Below are 25477 nucleotides of genomic sequence, written 5' to 3' on the forward strand. Positions count from 1 at the left end.
AGCCATCAAGACAGATGCCATTACTCTATTTTACTATGAAAAATGGGACCCAGAGAAGTCAAGAGGCTTCGCAAGGATGCAGGGACAGGGCGGAATGAGGCAGTGGCACAGAGGGCTCAGCATCTCCGTCTCCCGCCCCGGAGCAACACTGCTGTGCCCGGGACAGATGGACTTTGCCGGCATCAGGATGATGCACAGAGGGTATGATGTGCAGACCAGGAAGGAAGAGGCCAGAGAGATGAACGGTGCATCCTAGTTCACCCCAAACTTGCCAAGCACCCTGTCCCCAGCTTGGTGCTTGAACACAGTGGCAACTGCCAATGCAGTTTGCCCAGTTTGGGTTTTTGCTTTAGGGCAGGAAAGTGCCAAAAAGAGATCTTCAACAGGTAGCAGATTCACAAGGGGGTGCCTTCCATGGTCCTTGGGGTGCCACCAGCCTCCCTGTGACTCAGGCCCCTGGCCCCGCCCACTTGACCTTGCCGGGGTCCAGTCCAGTTCGGTCCCACCTGGGGAACCAGGTGTGCTGGACGCTCGGGAAGCCACAGGAGAGGCTGCTATTCTCCACGGTTGGTGGGCATGTTGGAGACATGTACGTTCCGGGAGGAGTCTTGGCGAGCTGACATCTCCCCCGGGGATGCACCTTTTCTCCCTGGCCCTCAGCCCGTGATGCTGGGGAAGGCCTTCCTGACAGCCCAGGCCCGAGTGTGTGTGCTGGTGTCTCACTGGCCCCAAGGGGTGGTGTCCCCACAAGGCAAAGCCGCCCTCCACCTCGTGTCAAGGTCACATTGCCATTTGCTAGTGGGGGTTGATTTCTGGTGCTCCCTGCCCTTCATCTCTGTGATGGTCTTTGCTAGGGGGAGTCATTAGTAGAAGATTCCTGTATTAGGGAAATTTTCTGTATTAAGGAAAATGAGTAAATCACCAAATGTAGCAATTAGCCATCACATTTCTGGCTACTTGTCAGCAGTCCCCTTGTGTCTGGGGCGTGGCTTGGTGAGGCACTGACGTAACATGGGACGAAGCAGGCGAGCCTCTGCTCTTCCCTTCGCTCTGTGAGAACTATGGAAAACTCTGGTTTTGGTGCGCAAGGTCTGGTCAGAGGACAAGATGATGTGGAAAGCAATTTGTAGGTAAAACAAGCATCATGACTTGCTGGTGTCATGGGGGGCTCAGTGGGGGGATGTGCTGCAGACCCAGAGCTGGGGCCACAGGCCCAGGCAGGAAAACTGCAAGTTTCTGCTGCGTCTGCTTGTCATGACCAGTCAGATTCACACTGGCCTCTTGCTTGGGCCCGATTATGTGACGTTGAGCCCACACTTGTGCTTGTCATTAGGGTAATAAAGACCTTGAGCTTCATGTGCGAACCCCTGATGGACGTGGGAGATGTTGCCTAGGGCTCAGGGGATAGTGGAGGCCACAGGCCCCTTGTACCACCCGGCAATCTGTTGAGGCCTGCCAGGAACCTGCAGAAGCCCCTCGATGTTCCTGCGGCAGCCTGCACAGAGCTTCACCACGGCTGGTGATCTGCTTTCGGGGCTGCACCTGAGGCTTCTGGCCAGAAGCCTCTGCCCTCCATGGCCAGAGAAACCCACTGGTCCTAACAGAAGATGTTGCAAGGAGGACTGTCTCACGTCACTGCCCATTAGAGGTTTCCATTACTGGTGAGGCAGAAGGGAGATGGGTGCATTTCCAGGCCTGTGGGGAGAAAGCCTGCTCCCCACACCTCTGGGATGGTGGCAGCCCAGATCCTAGGAGATGCCGCAGAACAATCCCCACACCTGGACATTTTTCTCAAGTTTTCCAGGGGGCAATGGTTCAGGCTCAACAGAGAGCCAATGTTACCATTACTGTTATGGGATATCTCTGTGTCTTCACCCTAAAACCCAAAAGACGCAGCCCAAACCCACTTTCTCTGATTGATTTGGGACTTTGATATACTTCATGGGTCACACCCTTCTTACCATCGATGCCCCGGCCCTGGATACGGCTTGTGTTTGCTGCATATCAGGCTCTGGGGGATGTGCATCTGTCTTGGTGAGGGCTCAGTAGGTACCTTAGCAAAGCTCTGCACACTTTCTAAGGAGGGGTGGTGGAGGGTAAGCAAGAAAAGAGCTATCCGAGTGGTAAAATAATGTTTTATTCCATGGATGAACAAACGCTACCATGCCACATTCTCACTTCCACCCTGCCAGGTCCCGTGGCTGGAGCAGGCTATCCCCCGTCAGACCTAGTTGGCTTTGCATTCGGTCAAGCCCATCGAAACAGCGAAAGCATGATTGCGTAGCATTCAGAGTTGCTCCCGTGGCTCATGCGTTGGTCCTTTCCAGAAATGGCGATGTCTCGCCTGGAGAAATCCTGCACTGGAGACCTTCCAATCACACTAGCTGCAGCTGACATCCAGAACTCATGGAGATGAAACCCGAACCCCCAAACACCAAAAAGCGACACGGACAAATCTCTGCTGACAGGATGTCAAGGACCCCCCAGCAGGACCGGAAGCTGGAGACATCAGTACTGACGTTCAGGTTGTCAACAAGCTCCAAAGGAAACAGCAGTGATGGATGTGTCTCAGACTAGCACTTGTGGAGAGTGCGGGTCAGCCACAGGGGGTCGGCATGCAGGCGGCATGGTGGGGGCTGGTGGACGGCAGCGCCAGTCCTGTCTTTATGTACAACAAAATGAAATACACACCAGGGGTGGCTGTTCCAATGAACAGCCAGAGGCTGTGCGCAGGAGGTGCTGAGGCCACTTCACCGTCCCCAGGGTGCCAGGCAACCGCATGCACCTGCATCCCGGGACGACAGGACGCCTGTCCCCCGATCACACTACAGACTCAGGGATGGAGTCAACTCCTTGTCTTTTTACATTTCTTTAACCAAACGCCATCTGAAAAGCCTCGACAACTTATCAAGTGGGGAGTGGATGGGCTCCAGGACATAGGTAAATCTTGTGAATATAAGCCAAATCCTAATGCAGCTTTGTGGGAAAGACGTTTTATTTATGCATTTTCTTGTTTTTCCTTTCTTTTGTTTTTTTTAGTGAATGCTGTTAGATGATTTTTTCCCTTCAGTGTTTTTGAAATTTCTCCACAGTCTCAAGACAATCTTGAGGAGAGAGCAGTTAGTTCCTTCTGATCCGTTTCTTTATCCAAACAAGTGCAAAGCCTACACACTGACCAAAGAACACAAAGCCAAAAAGAAACAGAAAAGAAGAAGGAGAAAGCAAGAAAGCAAGAAAGAAGGCAAGCACAGTGAAACAACCCCGTGACCAGAGACAGTGTCAGATAAAAACCATAGAAAAATACGAATTAATTCCATAAGGTTAACCATTAGCATAGCTACAGTAATACTTTGTACAGCCCCTTGAAATGCTGAGTCTCCTAATTACAGAAAGGAGCAAGCTGATCTATGACCAAGTAGTGTTAAAATAATTGTGCTATAGTTGTTTCCATGGTGTGGTTATATCGGACAGGACGGATGCTGCTGATGTGGGCACGCACACTAGTGAGGGTGGGTCTTAACGCTACTGCACGATAGCTTGGGTTTGAGGGCCAATTTCTTCACTGCCGTCCATCCTTTGCTCTGTTCCTTGGGGAGGGGCCGTGGGATGCACCAGTCACTCTGGGGCCAGAAGAGGGTGATGCTGCAGTGGCTCCGGGCGCATGGGAGCCCCCCATGAGCGATGACGCGTCTCGGCCCGGGAAGGAGCTGTTTTCCGAAGCAAAGCCGCCTTTGGGACGCGAGACACACATGCTATGGAAGTCACACTTCTTGCCCCCGCCCCAGCCAGCCCCTATGGGCTGGGGAGGCGGGGTCCCGGCTACACACTGTTCCAGGAGGAGCCCCGTGGTGCTCAGTCCTCCTCCTCCTCTTCTTTTGCTGTGGCCATGGGGAGTTTGTCCTGAATCCGGAAGCATTCCACGAAGAAGTTGATGATGGATCGGTACAGGTGCTGGTGGAGGGAGGCACTGTGAAAGTAATGGCTTTCGTCTGGGTAGATCTGTGGGGAAGGCAGGGAAAGTTTACTCACGGATGGGGTCCCCCGTGGGCCCCGGGGATGCTCGTAAGACACGAACCCAGCACGGCCAGGGCCCTGCACATGGCTCCGGGGCAGCCTGCAAAGTGAATTTCCTAAACCACGGCAATGCGGGCGTCAGCACCTTCTTCTCTGGGCTCAGTAAGTTAGAGAACACTTTGTTCGACAGACTGTATGCAGCCTGGATCTGCTGGTTTGGACTGGCAGCATGGATGGACACGCACTCGAGGACCATGGAGGCTCCCGCCCCGGGCTCCAGGGACCAGGATCCCCAAAGACCTGGGAAGAATTCTGTGTTATCTCCACACCCTGCACCCACGTTTGGCTCACCCTGTAACCGTGGGCAGGTAGCTTCCCCGAGCCCCAGTTTTTCCAGGTGTGTCAAGTGGAGATGATCATAATAGAATCCAGCTCATAAAGTTTTGTGAGGTTTCAATGATAGACTCCCTGTGAAGTGTTTAGAATAAGGCCAGGGCACGGGGAGGGCTTAAAAGATGGTGGCACACGACCACCACGTGTAAGGACGGATCCCTCTGGCCCCTGGAGGTGCCACACATTTCCACACACAGGTACCTGTGCCGGCAGGGACTCACGACAAGTCTAACTGACCCGGAAGCCCATGTTCTCACCATGATACCAGGCTGCCTCCTGTATTTTGAAGACTGTCTTCCTCTATATCTTTAGAGGATGGTGTTCACCCTTATTTTATTTATCAATGACGGAACTGTTACTTAGAAAAACGTCTACCCCACAAAAGGACACCAGGAAGGATATATGTCTCTTCCAGTCTAGATCCCCAGTCTCTCTGCCCTTTGCTGGACTTGATCCCTGATCCACATTCACTGAGAATCTTTGAAGACATTTGCTGTGCCTGCAAGCCTGGCACTGGGCTATGGCCCCCTTCCTTGTCTCCGGTGTGGCCTACAATGCATACTGCTCAACATCTTGCTGATGTAGCTTGGTCTATGCCTTGGGGAGGGATCCACATTAGCACATGGAAGTTTGCCTTTTAACCCATGACATGCCTAACACGTAGCTAACAAAACCATGGCAACTGTCGACCATGAGTCAAGGCTTTCAGAAGCAAGCTCAAAGGTGACGTGCTAAATCCTTCCTTCCCCATTCATCAACGCTCAGGCCAAACTGCCTCCTGGCAGGAGACTCTCCCAGACTGGCCCAGCCTGCACGTGACCCTCCAACAGGCCAGGAGCTCAGAGACAGAAGGTGGCAGCAGTCAGTGCCAAGGCTGGCCCTGTCGGGGGGACGTGTGCCTATGAAGGAAACCTCCCATTGGTCTCTAGACCCAAAGAGACCATTGGGGTCCCGCGTGTTTTGCCAAAGGAACCTGTGGCTGGGGAAGGAAATGGAGGTTGTTTCTAGAAGCGGCATTGTGCATCGCTACAAGGATCCCAGACCTGAGGCGCTGGGTTGGTTCCTGATGCCAGTGAAAACAGGGCTGTGAGATGGTTTCGTGAGAAGAGTAGCACTCTAACTGCTGCTCAGCCACAGATGATTCTGGAACATTCTGCCAGAATTTAGTGAATGTGTGGTGCTATCCAGAGGGAGACTAGTGGAGAAGGCTCAGGACTTGTACTTGTAAAGCCCCCAATGCCTCCCAGAGTGCCGCTCTCATCAACACTGGAGCAACAGCCCCCGTCCTCACCGCCAGGTTACACCACCAGCCTCACTGTGGCATTGTGCTGGTCGTGTTGGCCTTGCTCATTGCCTGGAGTGGGGGCCGGGGGTTAGTGGTGGAGTTATAAAGGGGTTTGCACATGGCTCAAGTGCAGAACCCGACAACCACCAATTACTAGAGAAAATAAGCCTGTGCTGATTCGTCTGGCCTGATGCACCCCTGCCTGCCTCTACAACTGGAACAAAGGTGTGTCTGCAGAATTGGGATGAACTGAATACCAATCAGTTCTTTTTCCATGAAAAGGACATCTCTCTCCAGGCGTGGAGCAGGGGAGATGTGCAAATACTGTACCTGTAAGCTGTAGTTAGCCTTCCCCTTAATTAGTTGTGTAATGAGTTCTGCTGTGTGCTGGAAATGGATTTTTTCTGTCAAAAAAAAAAAAAAAGAGGGAAGTACTGGTTAGAGCCATTCACACCATCAAGGTGACGCTGTGCATTAACGTTGGTGGTCCTTACCGTCCGCGGTTGCGTGGATGATCAGAAACTGCTGTTCTTCTAGCGCTGACACTCGATGGGCCACCTTCGTCATCTGCATATTTGGGGACAAGGGGACACAGTTAGGGGGCCTCTTTGCCGCAGGTGAGGTGCACTGGACCCTGACTGAGAAGGTAGCTGGGTGTCCTGGGGACAGTGGCAACAGTCCCCAGGGGACTGTCCCCCTCAAGACAACTGGGGGCTTGCCATGGGAGGGAAACACATGGCACGTCTCAGAGCCTCAGCGGCCCCTGCCCCGCAGCCACCAAAGAAACACCCCATGTGACACTGTGCCAAGTCATTTCAATGCTACGATGCCACCTGCTATGACGTGGCAGGTGGCATCAGGGCACTTTCTGTCCCCCAATCAATGGCTTATTTTCCCAAAGCAGAACCAGCCTTGGGGAAGGGGACCAGCAGTCATCCATGCCCAACAACTGTGGGCCCTGGGACAGATCCTCTGTCTATCTCAAGATGTTCCTAACTCCCCTCTTTGCCCCTTAGGTACCAGAAAGGGGACCCAGATGGGCCCTAGAGAGGCTCTGGTCCCCTCAGCTCACAGCCTGGTGGAAGGTTTTCTCCAAGTGACTTTGGTGGTTGCGGGGGAGAGAGAGGGAGAGGGCAGTGGGGCCAGGGAGGGAGTGTGGGTCCCGGAGCTGGGTCGGGGCAGGACCGATGTCATCCAGTTCCCCTGGGGCAGCAGGGGCGCCCCAACATACCTCATATGCTCTGTTGTCAAGTCCATGGAGGCCCAAGTACCTCTCAGAAAACGCAGACGCTGGACACAAGCAGAGGAAGGCCGGGTTACTGGTACAGGTCAGTACAGAGCTGCTAGCCACAGGGGGCGCCCCTGGCACAGGGTGGGGGGCTCACTCGCAGGACAAACCCCTCAACCTGTGGGTCCTTCCCCAGGTCATCAGACGGCACCAGGGTAACACAAAAATATGCTAGAGCTGGTGGGTGGGCTTTGAGCTGTACAGCAAAACCTCAATCAAGTAAAACAATCTGAAAATCTGAATCCTCAATAAACAAGATTTATCCCCCCTTCCCCCCTGCTTTGTTTCAACATATAGGAAAGGCAACAAATCCTACAAAGCAAGCAGATTTTGTTTTTGTTTTTTCTTTTGTTTTTTCTTTTTTTTTTAAAGCCAGGCATGTCCCCTTCTAGTCAAAGCCCTGGCTCTAGGTCCAGGTTCTGGGTGAGGACCTGGCGTCTGCCCTGTCAGGGAAGTCAGGAAGGAAGGAGCTCAGAAGGCTTCTGCAAGTGGTAGGGACATCCTTAATTAAGGGGAAGACACAGTGGAGGATTTCCCTGTCTGGGACTCTGTGACCAATCAAGGTGTAGGCTGGTACATTTATGTGCTTTCAAATCAGGCAAATCTGAAATAGCATGATTGAAAAGATTAAGAAAGTCTCACTGAATTAAAAAATCTGAACCATGCTACATGTATTCCCATGAGGAAATTAATTTTAAATTATGAACATTTTGAATGAAGAGAGTTCTATAGTCCTATAAGGACTATCAGTTGAGTTTGCATCAGGCCTCTCTGTAAAAGTCTGTAGGAGCTGGTGGGCTGAGGGCTGCTGGACCCCACGGGGCCCCAGGTGCAGAGATGGGGCACGTGGGCATGGGGGGATGTGTGGCCAGGGCCGTGGTACTTGTAGGCCTGCAGCAGGGCTTAGCAGACTGGCGGCAAGAAGCCCTCGACCTCTGATCCTATCAGTCAGTCTGTTTTGTGCAGCATAGCTGGGGTTCACAGCCTGGCCTCCCCATAACCTCGACCAGAAAGCCAGTTCTCAGAACCCACAAGGAACACCTCACCACACGTTTTCAGAAAAGCACAAATGTCACAAAACCATTCACATTTAGAGAAAAAGAGCTAGCCAGCTCCAGGAGAAGGTAGGGAGCCTCCAATCCCAAAACCGTGATGGTAGAACCATGGTGGGACCTGGCGGAGGCCCGGTTCCCACACCTGGGAGGCCTGCCCGTCTGGTCCCTACAGCAAGCCATCCTGACACCCTGGCCCTGGTCGCTGACTCTTGCCCGTTAGGAAGGCAAGGTGCCGGCCAGGTGCCACTTGCACTGCCAGGTCACCACCCGATTTCCGCCCAGCGGCGGCCCCCTCAGCCACTCCACCCCTCCTCACTTAACCCCTACCCGCACACACCGAGGCTCTTCTGGCGCTGTGAGGACCCCAGGCCAGTGTCTAGCTCCTGGTCTCGTGGGTCAGGAATGTGACTTGCGGACACTGGTGGTTGGCCGCTTTCATCAGACACGTGACCTGAAACCCTCCCTCCCCTGCCCCAGTGGCTTCCCCTGTGGGGAGGGGGTGCATGGAGCAAGGGCAGCAGGTAGGAACATGGGGCGAGGGTGGGGGAGGCAGGGGGCCCAGCCTGTGGAGTCAAGATCATTACCGTAGAGCTTGAAGTCCGTGATTGGAGAGAGAGCAGAGCCACAGGTGAAAACCTGAGCCTGATTTTCACCCTTTGCCGGGAGGATGTAGGTGCTCAGGTACCCGCCATAATCCTGCAGGAGACAGAAAGCGGTAAGTGGGCGCAGCGTCAGTGATGCTGTCAGGAAAGCAGCCTCAGATGTAAGATCAGGGACTCAGCAACCATTTCACGTAGCTTCTGTTGGACAGTAAACACGCCAAGAGGCTAATATCTGCCCAACTAGGTATTATGGGATGTGCAGCTAATGTGTGAGGGGGAGCCGCGGCAGTGGGCTCTGAATGTATGTGTGCTGGTGTGTGTGTGTGTGTGTGTGTGTGCTGAGGTGTGTGCGTGTTGGGGTGTGCACGTGTGTATGCTGGGCTGTGTGTGTGCTGAGGTGTATGTGCTGGTGTGTGTGCGCTGAGGTGTGTGCACTGGGGTGTGCATGTGTACGTGTACGTGGCTGTATGTGTGCTGGTTTGTGTGCTGAGGTGTGCGTGTGTGTGTCTGCTGGGTTGTGTACGTGTGTGCATGTGTGTGTGTGTCCTGGGGTGTGCATGTATGTGTGTCCTGGGGTGTGTGCTGGGCTGTGTGTTGGATGGGACAGTCGAGTGTGGAGATGCCACGCACCCGAAGGAGACTGTGCAGCCCACACTGTGCCAGCCTCACTGTAGCGTGCACCCTTTACGACCTGTGTGTTGGTTACCTCATTAATGAATTCTGTTCATCCTACAGAACAGGAGTGTCTTGTCTTAATGAGCCCACAATCAACCTCCTTGGTATTTACTCAAAGGAGCTGAAAACATGTGTACACAGAAACCTGTGCGGGGAGGATGAGATCAGCTTTTCTCATAAATGCCAAAACTTGGAAGTAGGTGAATGTTCACATACGCGGTATACAGGGCATGTTATTCAGGGCTGAGAAGTAACGAGCTCTCGAGCCCCGAAAGGGACCGTGAGTGCATACGACCAGGTGAAAGAAGTCGAAAAGGCTACAGGTGTGTTTGAGGAGGAGCGAGCACTGGACAGAAGCCCAGGCTGAGGGTAGTTACCTCCCTGGCTGGGCTCGGATGCATGACAGACGTTGACACCCAATCTTACACCTATAAATGATCCTAGTGGTTCCAAGCTCCTCCTGGGCAGTGAGTGGGTCTCCACCGGCATGGACTGGGCACTAGGACTCGGTGCCATGCCGTGGTCTGTGCCGCTGGGCCTCCCCTCTGCTGCCTTCCCTCTGGGGGGAGGGTCCCCAGAGGCCATGTGTGGGATTGCCCCCGGGGCAGTGCCACGTCTCACATGTACCCTGGGCAGGGGTTCCAGAGGCAATGGCATCCAAGTAGTCCTAGAGTTACCTGTTCAAGCCTCCACAGGGTCACTGCAAGGAGCCTCTGGAGGGCCTAGGCTCTGATGGGTCCCTTGGAGGGAAGATGGATCTGTGTCCACCTGTCCATGCCTCACTTCCTTGAGATCAAGAGGCCATGGATCCAGGCTGTCTAAGGATGGGGGCGGGTGTGCCTGGATGATACAAGGTGGCCCCACGGACCTGACTCGCAGCCCTGGGCCTCCACGACATGAGCTACCACCGGCAGATGTGGACATGGGCCACCCTGCAGAACATGAACCGCCTACTCCCCTCTTTCCATGCCAGTGAACCTGGCAAATTAATGTGGCTGCTGCACGTAGGGATACAGGGAAATTAGGATGCCTGCCCCTGTTTCCTGGGGAGCCACACCTGGCTGGCATGTGGCAGGTAACAAAGGGCTTGATCCAGTGCTCTCACAGGACCTGGCTCCGTTTTCTTTCCTTCCAGATAATGTAGACAGAGACTCTGATAAATGAGCAGGTCAGGGCAGTCCGGGTGGCTCAGTGGTTTAGTGCCACCTTCAGCCCAGGCCCTGATCCTGGAGTCCCAGGATCAAGTCCCACGTTAGGCTCCCTGCATGGAGCCTGCTTCTCTCTCTCTCTCTCTCTCTCTCTCTCTCTCTCCTCTCTGTGTTTCTCATGAATAAATAAATAAAATCTTAAAAAAACAAAACAAAAACAAAACGAGCAGGTCAGATGAGGGCCCCCCTTGCTGGACTCCCTCAGCATCCAACCTCTCATTTGCAAAAAACTAATGGCTCCCCTGCCATCGGACCAGAGACATTCGGAACAAATGAGATGGGGCCTGGGTGACAGGGCAGGGCAGCGCTCTCAGTCAGAGGTGCTCAGATGAGCTGGGAGCAGGCTCACCTTCCCAAACACGGCCACACGCGTCTTATCAATGTATTGCTCCTTCAGCATCATCCTGCCAAAGAAGAGAGGTAGAGTGAGTGTGCGGCATGGTTGCCCTGTGGCCCAGAGCCATGCTCCACAACCATTCCAAGCAAGAAAACCCCCATTTACATCGAGGGAAATACTGGAATTCAGATATAACTGTTCATTGCTTTTCTTTGTTTAGCGCGTAGGCAGGGCGTCCATGCCGAAAGCCTCCCAGTGCCCTTGCCGTAACTGTCCAGGTCTGTAAAACTCGCCTAGGGAAAGCCAGGAGTGCCAGCGGCAATGCCATTCTGGAGCACAGGCCCTGCTCGGTCCCTACTCTGCAACAGTCGGCCCCTCGTGCGGACCATGGTACTCCCAGCCACCCCCGGCTCTGGGAAGGCTGTCCGGGGTCAGCTTGGTTCTGTGCTAAAGGGCTTGGACCAGGTGCTGGCCTCCCACTCCACCTGCCATGTCCCTTGTCTTCAGCTTCCACAGGGGGCAGAGCTGGGGTGGGGAGTGGTCCCTGGCTTGTACTTGTTTGGTGGCAGACTCACCCCTGCCTCGTGCTTCCTGCCTCGGACACGGGCAACACGACACCCCAGCTGGCCCTGCTGGGGTCCTGCCTTGCCGTTGTCACCCTTCCTCAGGGGTCGTCCCTTGTTTCCCCACAAAATGACAGCAATCTTTTGGGTTCCTGGGCCCTAACCCAGCAGTGGGAGTCCCGCCACCTGCTGGCAAACGACTGGCTGCCGTCTGGGGTCTCTGTGACATATGCACCCCCTGCCAGAGCACCTCCCTGCACAGCCCTGGTCCTTCGGTTTCTACTTCTTCATGATTATTCCCTTGTGGCTGTTTTCTGGGTTGTGCTGGCTGGCTGGAGCCCTCATCACTGATAACTACCCTTCCCAGCCTGAGTGGAGTGTAAAAATCTGGGTACCAAGCCCTCAGAGCCAGGTCTTTAAGGACCACCCCCCACCCCCCACCCTTAGGTCCCAGGATGTGGGCCGTCCACCGCAATCAGAACAGCTGTTCTATGGCCAACGTTCAAGGTGAGTGGACATAAGTTCCCGGGGGCAAGGGCCCAGCTTGGAGCAACACCGTCCCTGACTTTCCCCAATGGAGGAAAGTAGTAGGAGAACATCCGGGCGGGCCTAGAGGCCACCAGCCCCACAGAGGCAGGAAAGAGAAGAAAGTTGGAATTGACAGATTATGAGAATGTTTTAGCATTTGAACTGAAATACTAGCAGGAATGTGAGCAGGATTTGGGTACAAGGGGGAGATGTTATGAGTAGGTCTGTGGAGAGCTTCTCAAGTGAAAGACAAGCAACACGTCATGTCCAGAACCAAACAATGCAGACGAAGCTGGGGCATGGAGTGGGCCACCAGCTCTGTGCTGAGCAGTATCTACGGAGGTCCTGCATCCCCAATGACTGATCTAACCAGACATTTTGGGGTGGGGTGTGTGTGTGTGTGTGTGTGTGTGTGTGTGTGTGTGTGTGCAGAACTTCTAAATCCTCAGCTGCTGGGAGCTCCTGCAGGGTTGGGAGTGGTTGTTTCCGCCAAGCAGGACTGTGGGGAGGGGCAGGCACAGGGCATAGGCCTCTGCTGCTGTTGATTTAAACAGTTGTTATGGGTCAAACTCCAAAAATCATGGTCAAGTCCTAACCCCTAAAACCTCAGAATGTGACCGTATTTGGAAATAAGGTCATCAGATGTAAGTAGTTAAGATGAGGTTAGACCTAACGCCCTTCATCCAGGGTAACTGGCATCCTTAGAGGGGAAGAGACCCAGAGACCTAGGAGGAGCCCCATGTTAAGAAGGAAGATTGTAGCCACGAGTCTGCAAGCCAAGGGCCCCCACGGGTTGCTGGGACACCCAGTAGCTGCAAGAGCTAGGGAAGGAATATCCCGTACAGATTTCAGAGGGGGCAAGGCCCTGCCCACACCTTGACTTTGGTGTCCCAGCTCCAGGAAACTAATAGAGCACTTTAATAAATTTTCTTTTTGGAAAAAAAAAAAAACACGTTGTGCAGGTGTCACAGGATAACCTGGCCGGCTTCAAATCACACCTGCCAGGAGTGTGATGTGGGTGCACATGCATGCATGGACACACACACACACACACACACACCACGTTCCTGGGCTCCAGAGCTTTGTGGGTATTCCCACCTATCTGGAACCAGCGCAGACATATCTCCAAGTTCCTCAACTGTCTCCTTGAGCCCCAAACCTCTGATATGCAGAAGCATGTTTGGGAACATCTGGTGGGTTGGTCTGGCTCAGTCAGCTATCTTCACAACTGATCCCCTGGGTCCCATGAGGATCCTGCCCTAGGGCCTGATGTCCAGATCACATTTGCTGCAATCCATGTGGCCATGTGTGGGAACCATGGAGCGTGGTGTGAGCCAGGTGCACCACAAAGGTCTCCATTCCAACTTGTACAATACCTTGGATTTCCATTCTCAGCCCTCCTTCCAAGCGTGAGGGTGGCCCTGGGTCTTTGGCAACCCCTTCATCTAATTACCTGGTGACTCACTTCCTGATCTAAATGCCAGAAATCTTGGTAATGACCCTCATTTCGAAAGTACTCTGGGGTCTTCCAGGGGTGGTTGTTTTTTCCAAATCAAATTATTTTTATTATCTCGTAGCTGTATTTTCACCAATGAACCAAGCAAATATGATGTTTTTTGTTTTTTTCCTGGTGGACAGTGAAATCCCAAGACCAAGGAGACCTGATTTCATATATAAGGAGCACTTTTTATTACTGGGGTGGTCTGAGGTCTAGCTGGTGCAGAAGCAGAATCCATCAGGGTGTCTTTACAGAGCCTGCCTTGAGTTCGCCTAGGCTGGTGTGCAGAGGCGCTGGCTCCAGCTCTCAAGAAGTGCCATCTACTATGGGAGATGGGCTAACAGGGTGACATGGTGGCAGCACTGATGACATGGCATGATGGGATGTGTGCCCGTTGGGTGGTGATGCAGCCGAGCACACAAGCAATGAAACCCGAGGAGAAGCCATGAGCTGGTCAGAGCGAGTGAGAACTGCGTGGACAGGAGGTCAAGGGAACACCTCCCGGGTGACGGCCCAGGGTCCTGGATAAGCAGGGCTGTGTGTGGGGCCATGTGGAATTTCAGGCAGGGGGACAGGGCACAAGTTTGTGCACCTCGTGGCCTCCCTTCTCCCTTGAGAGAACCTGCCCTGACCAGTGATCACAAGTTCTGACCCCCCCGCAGGGTCTTCAGCATCCCAAGCTGTGCTCCCGGCCACTGAGCACAGCAGCGGCCCTACAGCTGGGCCTCCGCTGCCTGCATGGGATCCTCCGCTGTCTCTCTCTCAGACCCCAGCACCCCCGTCCTCCATCCTCACCCTTCCACTGCAGTGTCAGAGTCCACTGCAGCCACCAGGGCCTGCCTCCTGCCCAGGCCTCTGTCACAGACAACCCCCACCGAAACCTTGTGCTACGTCCACCCCGGCACCCACCTTGGGGATCCAAGCTGACACAGGTGCCATGGCCCGTTCCGAGCAGGGGAAGCTCAGAGCCTCACAGAGGCTTGATTTGGGAAGAAAAAGGAGCCAACGGGGGTGGGAGGAGAAACATGGCCAGGGCCTTTGTCGTGCTCTGTGGGATGGGTGGGCACGTCACTGTGACGGGTCTGAGCTCTGCACAGCTCACCCCTCGCTGGCTCCGGCTCTGAGGCAGAGCCCCATGCCCCCCTCCATGGTCATTCACCTGCCGAGTCCTGATGTGCCCTCTCCCCGAGGCCGTGCTCCTGCCTGGTCGGCCGGGACTGTGCCCCTGTTCTGGAGGGTCCAGCCTTGACCCTCTCGGGCCTGCAGCTTCCCCACTGCAGGCCTGGGGCAGCTGTCCCACCTGGCAGCCTCGAGGCCACACCCACGTAGCCCCCAGGCCAGGACCTCTTCCTTCTTTGTCATTGTGTGGGCTGCCTCCTCTCTGCATCCCCTCCACTCGCTGTCCACAGGCTGCACTGCACTCAGTGCTCCCAGGGATGAGTAGTATGAACAGTGACAACGGCTCCCCTGTCCTCTGGCTTCTGGTGTGTTTGGCCCACAGGGAGTGCCAGCAGGAGGGAGCAGTGGTCAGGGCACTGGTCCTGGCTCCTGTCAGGTGCTCCCTCCTCGTGGCCGAGGTCTCTTCTGGGGTCTGTCGTGGCTCCTGCTCCTGTCAGGCTGGCCTAGGACACCTCACCATTCCTCGGATCTCCCTAACCCCACCCACGCCCCTGCAAATGCTCACTGTTCTTCACCTCTGTTCTAACTACTCAGTTTGTCAGGCCACTGACCCATCAAACTTGCTACATGCTACCAGAATTCCAGTTCTGAAAAATAAAGTTCACCCTGCCACCGCCTTGCTTAAAAAGTCTTTTGCAGAACTCTGCTGCGTACGTGGCAAGTTCGGATTCCTTAGGATGCTGTGGGCAGCGTTTTGCCATCTAGCCCGTCTTGCCACCTCCCCATGCACCTGCCCCCTCCCCTGCCCCCCCACCTCCCCATTCACCTGCCTATCCTCTGCTCCCCCACCTCCCCATGTACCTGCCCCTCCTCCACCCCCCGCCTCCCCATGCATCTGCCTCCTCCTCTGCCCTCTCACACTGTGGTCCCCTGGTGCTCAGTGAGCCCTGAAGAGTGGTGCCTTTGTATTACCTCAAGCCCTTACTCACAATATCTTCCCTGCTTTGAATTTGCATCTCCTGTTTTCTGCCTGACAGATCCCTGTTAATCCTTTGAAGTCTTGCCCAAAGGTCACCTCCTCCCAGAAGCCCTTCAGGCAGGGTTGTTTGCCTCTGTAGCTTATGCTCCAAGTGAGTGTGGCTCCACCCTGTACCCAAACACCTCTTCCCTTACACAGTGGCTGGGCTGGGGAGGGGGTTTGCTCATGTCAGCAGCACATCAGGAGCTGACCCAGAGGGCTCCAGGACAATCACAAAGAGGGCCGGGGACCTTGGGGGCATTAGCATGGTGGGCCAGCCTCGTGGTTTCTTAGACATCTGATAAAACAGGGCCATTTCTTTCTGAAATGAAAATACAGAGCCAGACCCTAATAAAGCTTGGTAGAGCTCTGTGTGGCTGGAATGGTTTGGGCCTCAGCTCTTCGCCTGTCTTGAGATGGCTGTGAGGTTTTCGAAGGCTTCCGGAGTCTTGTGCTTGTGAGCCTCAGTGGCCTAACGGTGGACATTGCTCACTGTCTTTCCGGGACAAGTTCTGCCTTGTTTTTTGAACAGATGGCAAGATCAATTCCTTATTTTTAGAAAACATCATGAGTGTGAAATAGCCTTTTGCTCTCTCTCGTTCCTGTGCTCGGAGGGGAGCGGCTAGACACAGCCAAGCACCTGCAGGGGTGTGTGCTTCGGGTGTGCCTGAAGGACACGGCGTCCTTCTGCCTGGGGCCTCTGGGGTGAGAGGCTCTGTGCCCCACGCCCCACGCTCCATGGGGGAGTAAGACCAGGGTGAGCAAGGGGGACACTGAGGGAGGAAGGCTTTGCTGCTGTCTTGCAATACAAGCCCCCACGTGGATACTGATGGAAGTCCCACTCCTACTTCCAAGTCCAGCCAGGACCCCTGCCCCTTTTAGGGAACACCACTGGCTGAGGACCCCTGCCACATCCTCCCCCTTCTGCACAGAGCCCCAGGAGCCCTAACTGTCCACCTTTCTTTCCCTGCTCCACTGGTCCAGGGGGACCTCCTAGGTCTCAGGGTGACAGCCCACACCTCTCTGGCCAGTCATGGGTTCTGGTCCAGGATTGGTCAGGGGCATGTAAGGAGAGGTTTGGTGGGTGCTTCTGGGGAGGCTCCTCCCTTCCCTTCTGGAAGTTTCTGGAAGTGGCTCCTTCCCCAACCTGCTGGAGGGGATGAATGAAGAAGCATGAACTGAGGTGCTCCTGGCAGCCATCCCATGAGCACGAGGAGAATCAGCTCTGGATGAGGCCATTACATTTGGCTGAGCAGAGAGATGGAGAGAACCTGGGCCTTGGGTGGCATTGCTGGCTCTCTGGCTCAATGAACCCCAATGCCCACCATCACTCTGGACTTCCAGGGCCAATACAGCTCCTTATATTTAAAGCATGTTTGACTTCGTCTGCCTGCGTGTGAACTGCCAGGCAAAAGCATCCTAGCAGGTGTACCTTCCCGGACCATGGGTCCTCAGAAGGTTCTCCTCCTTCGTACTTTGTAACACGCACAGGGCCCTGGGCATGTCGCCTCATCTCTGCTCCATCAGCGCACGATGCCCTTGAGCAGAGAGGGCCATTCATCCACTCACTCATCATCTCATCCAGTTGAAAATTATTTAACTGAGCACCTACCAGAAGCCACCAATCTTTCCAAAAGAAAGAGAGAAACGTCACAAGACAGTGAAGTGAAAGGTGTCAAGCCTGCAAGGCACACAAGCCATGGGAATGGGTGGGATGGGACACCATGCTTCCTTGCAGCCCTTCAGGAGACACGTATTTAGCACCTGCACACTGTGCTCTACTGTCTCCGGGGACCCAGGGGCCGGTGTCCCGCACCTCTACTGCCTGGGAAGCTAACTGGCCTTACTTGGGTCCCGTTCCCCTTCCTGTCATTCCATGGGGCGGGAGTCTGCAGATTTGGATGAGCTACTCTGCAGCATCTATCTCTCCATGGCTGTCATGCTGACGCTGCTGTCCACCACACCAGCGGACCGTGAAAACCACTGCCACCTGTTGAGCACGAGCGCTGGAACAGGCTCCGGCCTGGAACAGGCTCTTGATGTCTTTTTTACCAGGGCGACTATAAAACTCCAGTAATTTGGAGCATCTGTCCCTTGGTGCTCAGCCTCTATCTGCTCTGTACTGGTCTCTGACTGACAAAGATGTGGAACGAGACAAAAATGGGCCGAGTAGGGCTTCCTGACTGGCCCCCTGGATGCGTCAGGGATCGTGTCCTCAGAAACGCAGTGCCTCATCATCTGGCTCCGTCCCCACCCATATTGTCCACCCCCCTTCCTGTCTTCCCTCCCTCCCTGCCCTCTGTGAGGAATGGCCAAGACGTGTGTGGACGCCGGCCCAGGTCTGTGACCACAGCACGGGGAGCCAGGCAAGTCCCCGTCATGGGCCTGGCACCATGTTGTCATCCACTAGACACATAGGCTACCTGCCCTGGCAACTAGCGCAGGAGTCTCGGGGGGAACGTTACTTGGAGTCCCCTCGAAGCCTGCTTCGGAATCGCCCATAGAGTTTTGTTAGTGTGAGCGGGTTGCGTGCGAAGCGTGCACACCCGTGAGGGGCTGTCACCCCCACTGCCTCTCCCACTGGCGCCCCGTGGGGGTCCTCACCGCACGGCCTCCATCTGGTCTTTCTCCTCCAGGGAGCCCAGCCTCCGCCCCACCTCATGCAGGAGCTTGGTTCCTTGGAAGCCGCTGCCGCGGCCGTCACACTTCACCACCACGGCTCCGTGGCTGCTCACCATCACCGTCTCCCAGGTCACCTCGAACTTCTCGGCCACGCTCTGGCTCCCAGGGGTGCCGTCCCTGGAAAAGAGCCCAAGGCCTCAGCATGCTGTGCGGTGCTGGCCGCTCCGACAGACGCCGGGCCCCGCTGACGCCCGGAGGTCCCGGCTCCCCGATCACGACTCTGGCCGCGGTGCAGCATGGATGCCGCCGAAATCGGCCAGTGCCGCAGACTGGCCATCCCGCGTGGAGGCTCGGGCCTGCGCGTTCACCAGCACGCTGACGGGTGAAGGTGAAGATGGTAGTAGAGTCCTTCTCCTTTTCGTGGGACAGGACGGGCACGGAAGGCCAGCCTCTCACCCAGCAACAGCAACAGATGGCCAGGCCCCATGCTGAGAGCCAGCCAACTGAAGACGACCTGGCCGGTCCTTTCTTCAGGGAGGTGATGGCTCCCACTGCCACCGCCATCTTGGCTTTCTGCTGGGGACCGCAGGCATGCAGGCAGGGGGTGTGTGGTGTGTGTGAGAGAGACATGTGTGAGGTGTGTGTGTGTGTGTGTGTGTGAGGAGTATGTATGCAGGGGTGTGTGAGGGAGGTTTGTGTGAGGCATGTGAGGTATATGTGTGTGAGAAGTGTGGATGCAGGAGTGTGTGTGAGATATGTGTGAGTAGTGTATGTATGAGGGGTGTGTGAGGTGTATGTATGCACAGGCGTGCCAGGGGTGTGTGTGGGGTGGGTGTATGTGAGGACTGTGAGCGATGGGTATGTGAAGTGTGTGTATGTGAGGGGCATGTATGTGTGAAGAATATGTAAGGGGTGTATATGAGGGTGTGAGGGGTGTGTGTGAGTGGTGATGGGTATGTGAGGTACGTGTGGATTGTATGTATGAGGTGTGTCTCTGAGGGGTATGAGGTGTGTATGTGAGGGGTATGTGAGGAATGTGTGTGTGAGGGTGTGTATGCTGTGTAAGGGGTGTGTGTACAAGTGGTATGTGAGGTGTGTATGTGAGGGGTGTGTGTGTGAGGAATGTGTGTGTGAGTGACCTACGTGACTGTGTGAGGGGTGTGTGTGGGAGGGGTGTGTGTATGCGAGGGTATGTATGTGTGAGGGGTATGTGAGGTGTATGATTGTGTAAGGTGTGTGTAAGGTGTGTGTGTGTGTGTATGTGAGGGAAGTGTGTGTGAGGGGTATGTGAGGTGTATGATTGTGTAAGGTGTGTGTGTAAGGTGTGTGTGTATGTGAGGGAAGTGTGTGTGAGGGGTATGTGATGAATGTGTGTGCGAGGGGTGTGTATGACTGAGGGGTGTGTGAGGGGCTGTGTGTGACACACGTGTGTGGTTGTTGGCAAAGTGCCAAGCCTGTCCAAATAGTACGGAAAGTGGGCAAATTGCAAAATCGAATCAGATATTGGAATCTACACCAGGGCGTCTCCATAATGAAGCCCTCCTGTCGCTGAGGGACCGAGTCCCCAGGACAGGAGCCGGGCAACAGGAGAAGGTTCATCAGGCCATTTGACACTGATGCAGGTGGGTGATTTCATGGTGTCCCTACAACCCCAGCACAGGCCTCTGCTCCACTTGGACCTCTTTCAAGTGAACATGAGTGGCGGCTCCCAGGGGGGCAGTGACAGAGCCTAGTATTCTCATGCTCCACGGCCATGAAAGAGCACACGTGGAGGTGAAGAGAACACGTGTGAAACACCTGGCTGGCGTCTGCCTTTGAAATCACTTCTGCGTGCCCATGTTAACACTTGTCTAACGCTCAGGGTGGGCAGTTCTCATCTCGCGCACCCCAGTGAGGGCAGGCTCTCCCGTCAGGACGACCCCTTCCAAGGTGGTGACAGAGCTCTGAACACTTGTGCTCATGATCTCAATTGAGGGCTCCCTGAGTAACACACGAAATGTCTGAGCTGACCCTTGGTTGGCAAAGGAACCGTGTTCAAGGCCGTGTCACGGTGGCTGAAGCTGCCGAGGCCCCGGCAGGTCTGGTGTGAGCGGGGAGCCTGCTGGGGAGCCGGGCCCATGCCCCGCCGTGCCTGCCTCTGCCACTGGAGCGGCCTGCGCCCTGGGGGAGCTGAGCGCCCCCCTCATGCGAGCGGCCACCTGACTCTCCAGATCAGCTTGTCCGTCTGTTTCTGAGCCTGTCTGCAGCCTGGGTAGCGCCCCCTGGCCCCCCGAAGCCCTGTTCCAGGCCCCACAGTAGAGGTAGGCTGGGGCGGGGGCGCCGGCTCCGTTCACGGCCTGCTACCTGCTGGCCACCTAACCTGGCTTCACTCTTACTTTGCAGCCTCAGGTCTCATGCTTGTCTTTTTCTTAAGAGTCTGGATGTTCATTTCTGGTGGGGTCACCAAGTCCCCAGGCCAGCAACACCCTCCCCCAGCCCGAGCAAGAAAGAGGCATCGATACTCACACCACCAGGAGCAGGGGGTAGTGGGCAGTGTCGGTGAAGGTTGCTGGCTTGAGGATCTGAACGGGCAAGTCTAGGCAGAAGCAGAACACGGGCAGCACGTTAGAGGGGCCCACGGAGCAGGAAGGAAGGGGCGATGGCCGAGGTGCCCCAGCGGTCAGGGGTGCTCCTGCATGCCTGGGAGAAGGACACTGTGGAGGAGGCTCCGGGGGTCCACCTGCCCCCCGGAGCTGGCCCCGATGATGACCTCAGTGACTCTGGCTGGCTGAGTGCCCTCAGGCAAATCGCTCAGCCATCTTGGGGCCTTGTTTTTCCATCTGAGGCGCAAATTCAATCTTGCAGAGTGGGCTGAAACTTTTCCTTTTTTGCAGGAAAGCCTGGAGTGCCGAGAACACTTGTTAACGGCCGAAATCCGGGCGGGGAGAAATGAAATCCCAAGGGCGCCACTGCGTCTCTGCCAGCAGCACTGGGGCAACATGCAGTTAAGTGGGAACAGGCATCAGGGGGTCACGGGGATGGGGTGAGCTCAGGGGGCAGACCGCAGCCATGAGGGAGAGGCTGAGAGCGGGCTGGGCCCCCCATGTCTGCAGGCTGGTGCTGGCATCCCATTGCCTGCAGGGCCACAGCTACGGGCAGCTGGGGGGAAACGGGGCTGCTGTGCCAGCTCCTTCAGATCTTGCCCGGGCAGCATGGGACCCAGGCTGGGAGGCAGGGGCTTCCCTCACCAGTTCCTTCTGTCCCTCGCCGCCCAAAACAAACCTTCCTGCCCAAGTTAGAAAAAATTGTTTATTGATGGTAACTACTACCCAGATTAGCAATTAAATTGGAATTAGTGGCTTTTTCAGTACGATTACTATAGATACGTCCCAGGCTGGGGTGCTTGGCTCCGCAGCCGGCTGACCAGGCTCTCATTACTGATTCTGGGTGAATGTTAATGGCTTGCAAATTGAATCAATGGTCCAGGGACCAGCAGACTGCGTTATCCATAAAACATGGTCAGGGCTGCTCTCTGCCGCTGATAAGCCCACAGCAGTGCGTGGCCACGACTGGCTGCATCCAGGGCAGGGGGCCCTTCCTAAAGACGGATGCTTCCCTAAGGAAAGCCTTAGCCTCCAGTGACTTTACTTATTTTTTTTTTAAGATTTTATTATTTTTTCATGAGAGATACACAGAGAGAGGCAGAGACTTAGGTAGAGGGAGAAGCAGGCTCCCTGTGGGGAGCCCGGTGTGGGTCTCCATCCCAGGACCCAGGGATCACGCCCTGAGCCGAAGACAGACGCTCAACCACTGAGCCACCTGTCCAGCCTCCGGTGGCTTTAAATGAAACAACAGAACATAACAGGATGGGTCGGTTGGGCCACATGTTTGGGATTTTTGGTGGCCCCCAAGGTGGTGTGATGTTCAGGGGCCCAGTCCCCACAAACACCTGCTCTCCCAGCACCTGCATTCCCACCCACCTACCAAGGAAGCCTCAGACTGGAAGGAAACCTCATATGGCAAGGGTGGGAGAGTTATTTGTTTCTAAAGGTCTTTTCCTGCATTTTACACCGCTCCTCTGTGGGAGAACCCCCTGAAGTGCCCAGAGTAGCTCTCTTCGCTATTAGAGCTGGGATTCCCGCCACCTTTGTGTGTTCTCATGCTCTGCCTAGACTTGTGACCTTCCTGCCCCTCATGTTCAGCTCTACAATTTCCCCCGAGCACTGATGGCCGGCATCCGTGGGTGCCCTAGTTTCTCTATGTCTTTTTAATTTACTGCTTCTTTTCAATTTACAGCTTCTCTCCCTCTCGTGAATCAGCATGCCTGAGCTCTGCCTGCTGGACTTGCAGCTCCCTGGACGCCCACACCTGCCTGTCGTTCCAGGGCTGAGTGTGTCCTGTGGAATCTGGTGCATCTCATGGAGATCTAGGAGAAAGGATGGTGGGAATGACCCCTGGATCTGTGGGAAGAGACTCCCCCCCCACCCCGCCCATGGCCCTAACCACATTTCTTGGCCAGGACACATCATTGCAGACCCCATTTGTGGTTTGCCTGTTTGTTTCTTCTCCTGCCCCTAGACTCTGCCTTACTCATCTCCTTCATTGTCTTCCTCATTGGAGGGATCACCCTTGGGGTATTTTAAAAGAGAAAGCCTCCACGCCCGAGGGCAGGGGACAGGGATTTGTACTCCATATTTCTTGACTTTCAGAGGTGAATATGTAACACTACCTGCATCTCTAGGAATGTGTAGATTAGTTCTAACATAGTGTGACTCCATAGGGCTCAATAATAGGATCAGGCTGTTCTGGCAAGTGGCCTATGGATGGACTGAAGGTTCTTCCCAGTGAGCGGTCCCTCTGTGTCCACGACATGCCAGGACTCTCCCCCAGGCTGTGAGTCCAGGTCAGTCTCCTGACTCACCCCCCAGTGAGCACTGGCTCATGCTGCTCCCAGCCCTGGACTGCACTCTGTCCTCCTGCCTGCCAACCTAAAGCCCACTCCAAGATCTAAAGCCTGTCCAGGTCCCACCTTCCTGGGAAACTTTGTGTGACCCCAGTCCACTAATACTCTGTTCTGAGTCCCTGGGCCATTTTTTTTTTTTTGTGCTCTAAAGATGCAGCTCTGCCATATATGCTGTTCGGGTCAGTCTGATTCTGTTTCATGGGGGGGGGGAGCCTTGGTTCCTGACCTCAGGGGGTCACAGGCTGTTAGGTCACTGTGTCCTTTCTTATAAGGGGATACTTAATAATGCCCCTGGGCCCACTGGTCCAGGTGATGAGCCACTGCCCCTCCATGAGGGAACAGGTAGAAAAAGAGCTTCTAGGGATGGTCTCACATGGCAACCACCCTGCCCCCCCACCACCCTGCAGTTCAGACATCAGTAATCAATCTCAACACTCTCTCATGGACCCCTGATGACACTCTGCTCCTCTTCAACAAAGAGCTCCCACAGTTACAGTCAATCCATCAGAGTTTGGCCAAGAGAGGAAACCTACATGCCAACTTCAGAGGTGATGGGTGGATGGACTTGAATGAACGACCCAGAGATCTTCAAGGTTAGAACCCGCATTGTGTAGGAGAAAGGTGTTATCCCCCAAGTAGGGAAGTCTGGTGGGGGGGCAGAGATCTGGGGGAAAGACAGTGAGACGTGTTTGGGGCATTATGTATGTGGGATCTCCAAGGGTAAACCACTGGTGGGCAGTGAGGACCCCAGGGTGGGCTGGGTAGACTGGTGAGCCATCTGCAAAGGGGGAGATTGAGGCTATCTATGAGGACTCTGTTTCCCTCCTGGGCATCGGAGTCCACATCCACCCAGTATCTGGGGCACAGTGCCCATTGGGGTCCAGCACAGTGTTAGCACTCATGAAAGCTTACTGGACGAGCAAGTGGGCAGCTCGAGACAAAGAGGGGCACAAAGCAAGGCAGGGAGCTGGGTGCGGCCAGGGCTGTGAGAGCACGCCAAGCCCTCCCCGTATCATCTCTCTGGATGCAAGGACGCCTCCTCAGCCCATGCTCAGCTCCGAAAGCTTAGACAATGAAGCAGGCAAATATCGCATGGAACAGAAAAGGGATTTCCAGAGGGAGTCTGTTTTCTCCGGACGATGTCATGACATGTTCCCCCAGAGGAGAGAATAAATGTCAGCCTCTTGAGGAGAGAAATCATATGCTCCACTTTCCTTGGTCTGTTGCTCGAGGAGTTTCTTGGTTTTGAGCACAGTAAGCTCAGCGCAGGATGTGTTCCCCCTGAGTCCTGCCTGAACCTCCCCCTTGCAGGCTGGGAAGCATTTCCAGCGTGGAGGCCCGGCAGGAGTGTGATGGTGGGAGTGTGGTGTGGGGGATGGGGATGGGGGAGGGGGTGGGAGGGGGAGCCCGGGTGCGTGCAGTCAATCCAGCGCTCCGTCAGGCTGCTTCGGGGGGGACCATGCGGCACTTACTGTAATCGTCAACCTCGATCTTCCGGTATTCTACTTTGGGCATCTGTCGGTCATGTACGGCTTTCTGTACGTGCTCATTTGTTTCTAGATCAAAAATTTCTAAGAGAGAGAACGAAAAATCACACAGTCAGACCCAGTGATTTCTTACTGAAGCCGCAGGCTTTCATGTGCATCAGACCGCCAATTCCTAGGTCAGGCCCCGGGGTGATGATGATTATTTCTTGTGCACAGACCAGGAAACCGACACCAGATGGAATGCCCTGTCCCAAGTCAGGAGGTTGGGGCAGATGGAACATTCTTTCCATCATATTAGGTGACTCCCCCACCGTCCATAGGTTGTCGTTCCTCATGGCATTTCTCACACGTATAGGTCTGGGCATGTGTTTTATTTTCTTTTCTTTTTTTAAAATGTTTTATTTATTTATTAGAGAGAGAGAGAGTGAGCAAGAGAGCATGAGCAGGAGGAGGGAGAAGCAGACTCCCCATGGAGCAGGGAGTCCCATGTGGGGCTTGATCCCAGGACTCCAGGATCATGACCTGAGCTGAAGGCAGATGCCTCACCGACCGAGCCCCCCCCCCGGGAGCCCTGGTCTGGGGATGTTTTATTGGTTTTGGAAAACCAACTTCACATATCTGTTAGGACAGATGCTTTTCCAATACAGTGGCCACAACAACCAAGGAAGGGAAGAAGAGTGGAGGCTGGAGTGTGCTCTTTATTATAATTTTGCAGGGAAAGTGGATTCGGATCTCTTACCTGGCTCATAATGTGACCTGGTTTAGGACACCTTAATCTGGATGATCACCTCAGCTGGCAGTTTAAGGCCACATGAGCACAGTTTACACTGCAGTGGGACTAGC

General features: G+C 54.8%; 1 protein-coding gene across 3 annotated transcripts in view; it reads right to left on the reverse strand.

Annotated features, from left to right (window-relative positions):
* Positions 1–2124: 2124 nt before the first annotated feature.
* Positions 2125–25477, reverse strand: part of DPP6 (dipeptidyl peptidase like 6) — an 821668-nt gene continuing 798315 nt past the window's right edge. For all 3 annotated transcript variants that reach the window (XM_055334558.1, XM_055334556.1, XM_055334557.1), the window contains 9 exons: positions 24620–24718; positions 20711–20780; positions 18188–18382; positions 10870–10924; positions 8620–8731; positions 6924–6982; positions 6187–6259; positions 6023–6096; positions 2125–3999 (listed from right to left, as the gene is read on the reverse strand). In XM_055334558.1, the coding sequence (XP_055190533.1) occupies positions 3853–3999; positions 6023–6096; positions 6187–6259; positions 6924–6982; positions 8620–8731; positions 10870–10924; positions 18188–18382; positions 20711–20780; positions 24620–24718 (884 nt within the window). In that variant the 3' untranslated portion in view covers positions 2125–3852. The remainder of the gene's footprint in view (positions 4000–6022; positions 6097–6186; positions 6260–6923; positions 6983–8619; positions 8732–10869; positions 10925–18187; positions 18383–20710; positions 20781–24619; positions 24719–25477) is intronic.

Source organism: Nyctereutes procyonoides, unplaced genomic scaffold (genome assembly GCF_905146905.1).
Source record: "Nyctereutes procyonoides isolate TBG_1078 unplaced genomic scaffold, NYPRO_anot_genome, whole genome shotgun sequence".
Lineage (NCBI taxonomy): Eukaryota > Metazoa > Chordata > Mammalia > Carnivora > Canidae > Nyctereutes > Nyctereutes procyonoides.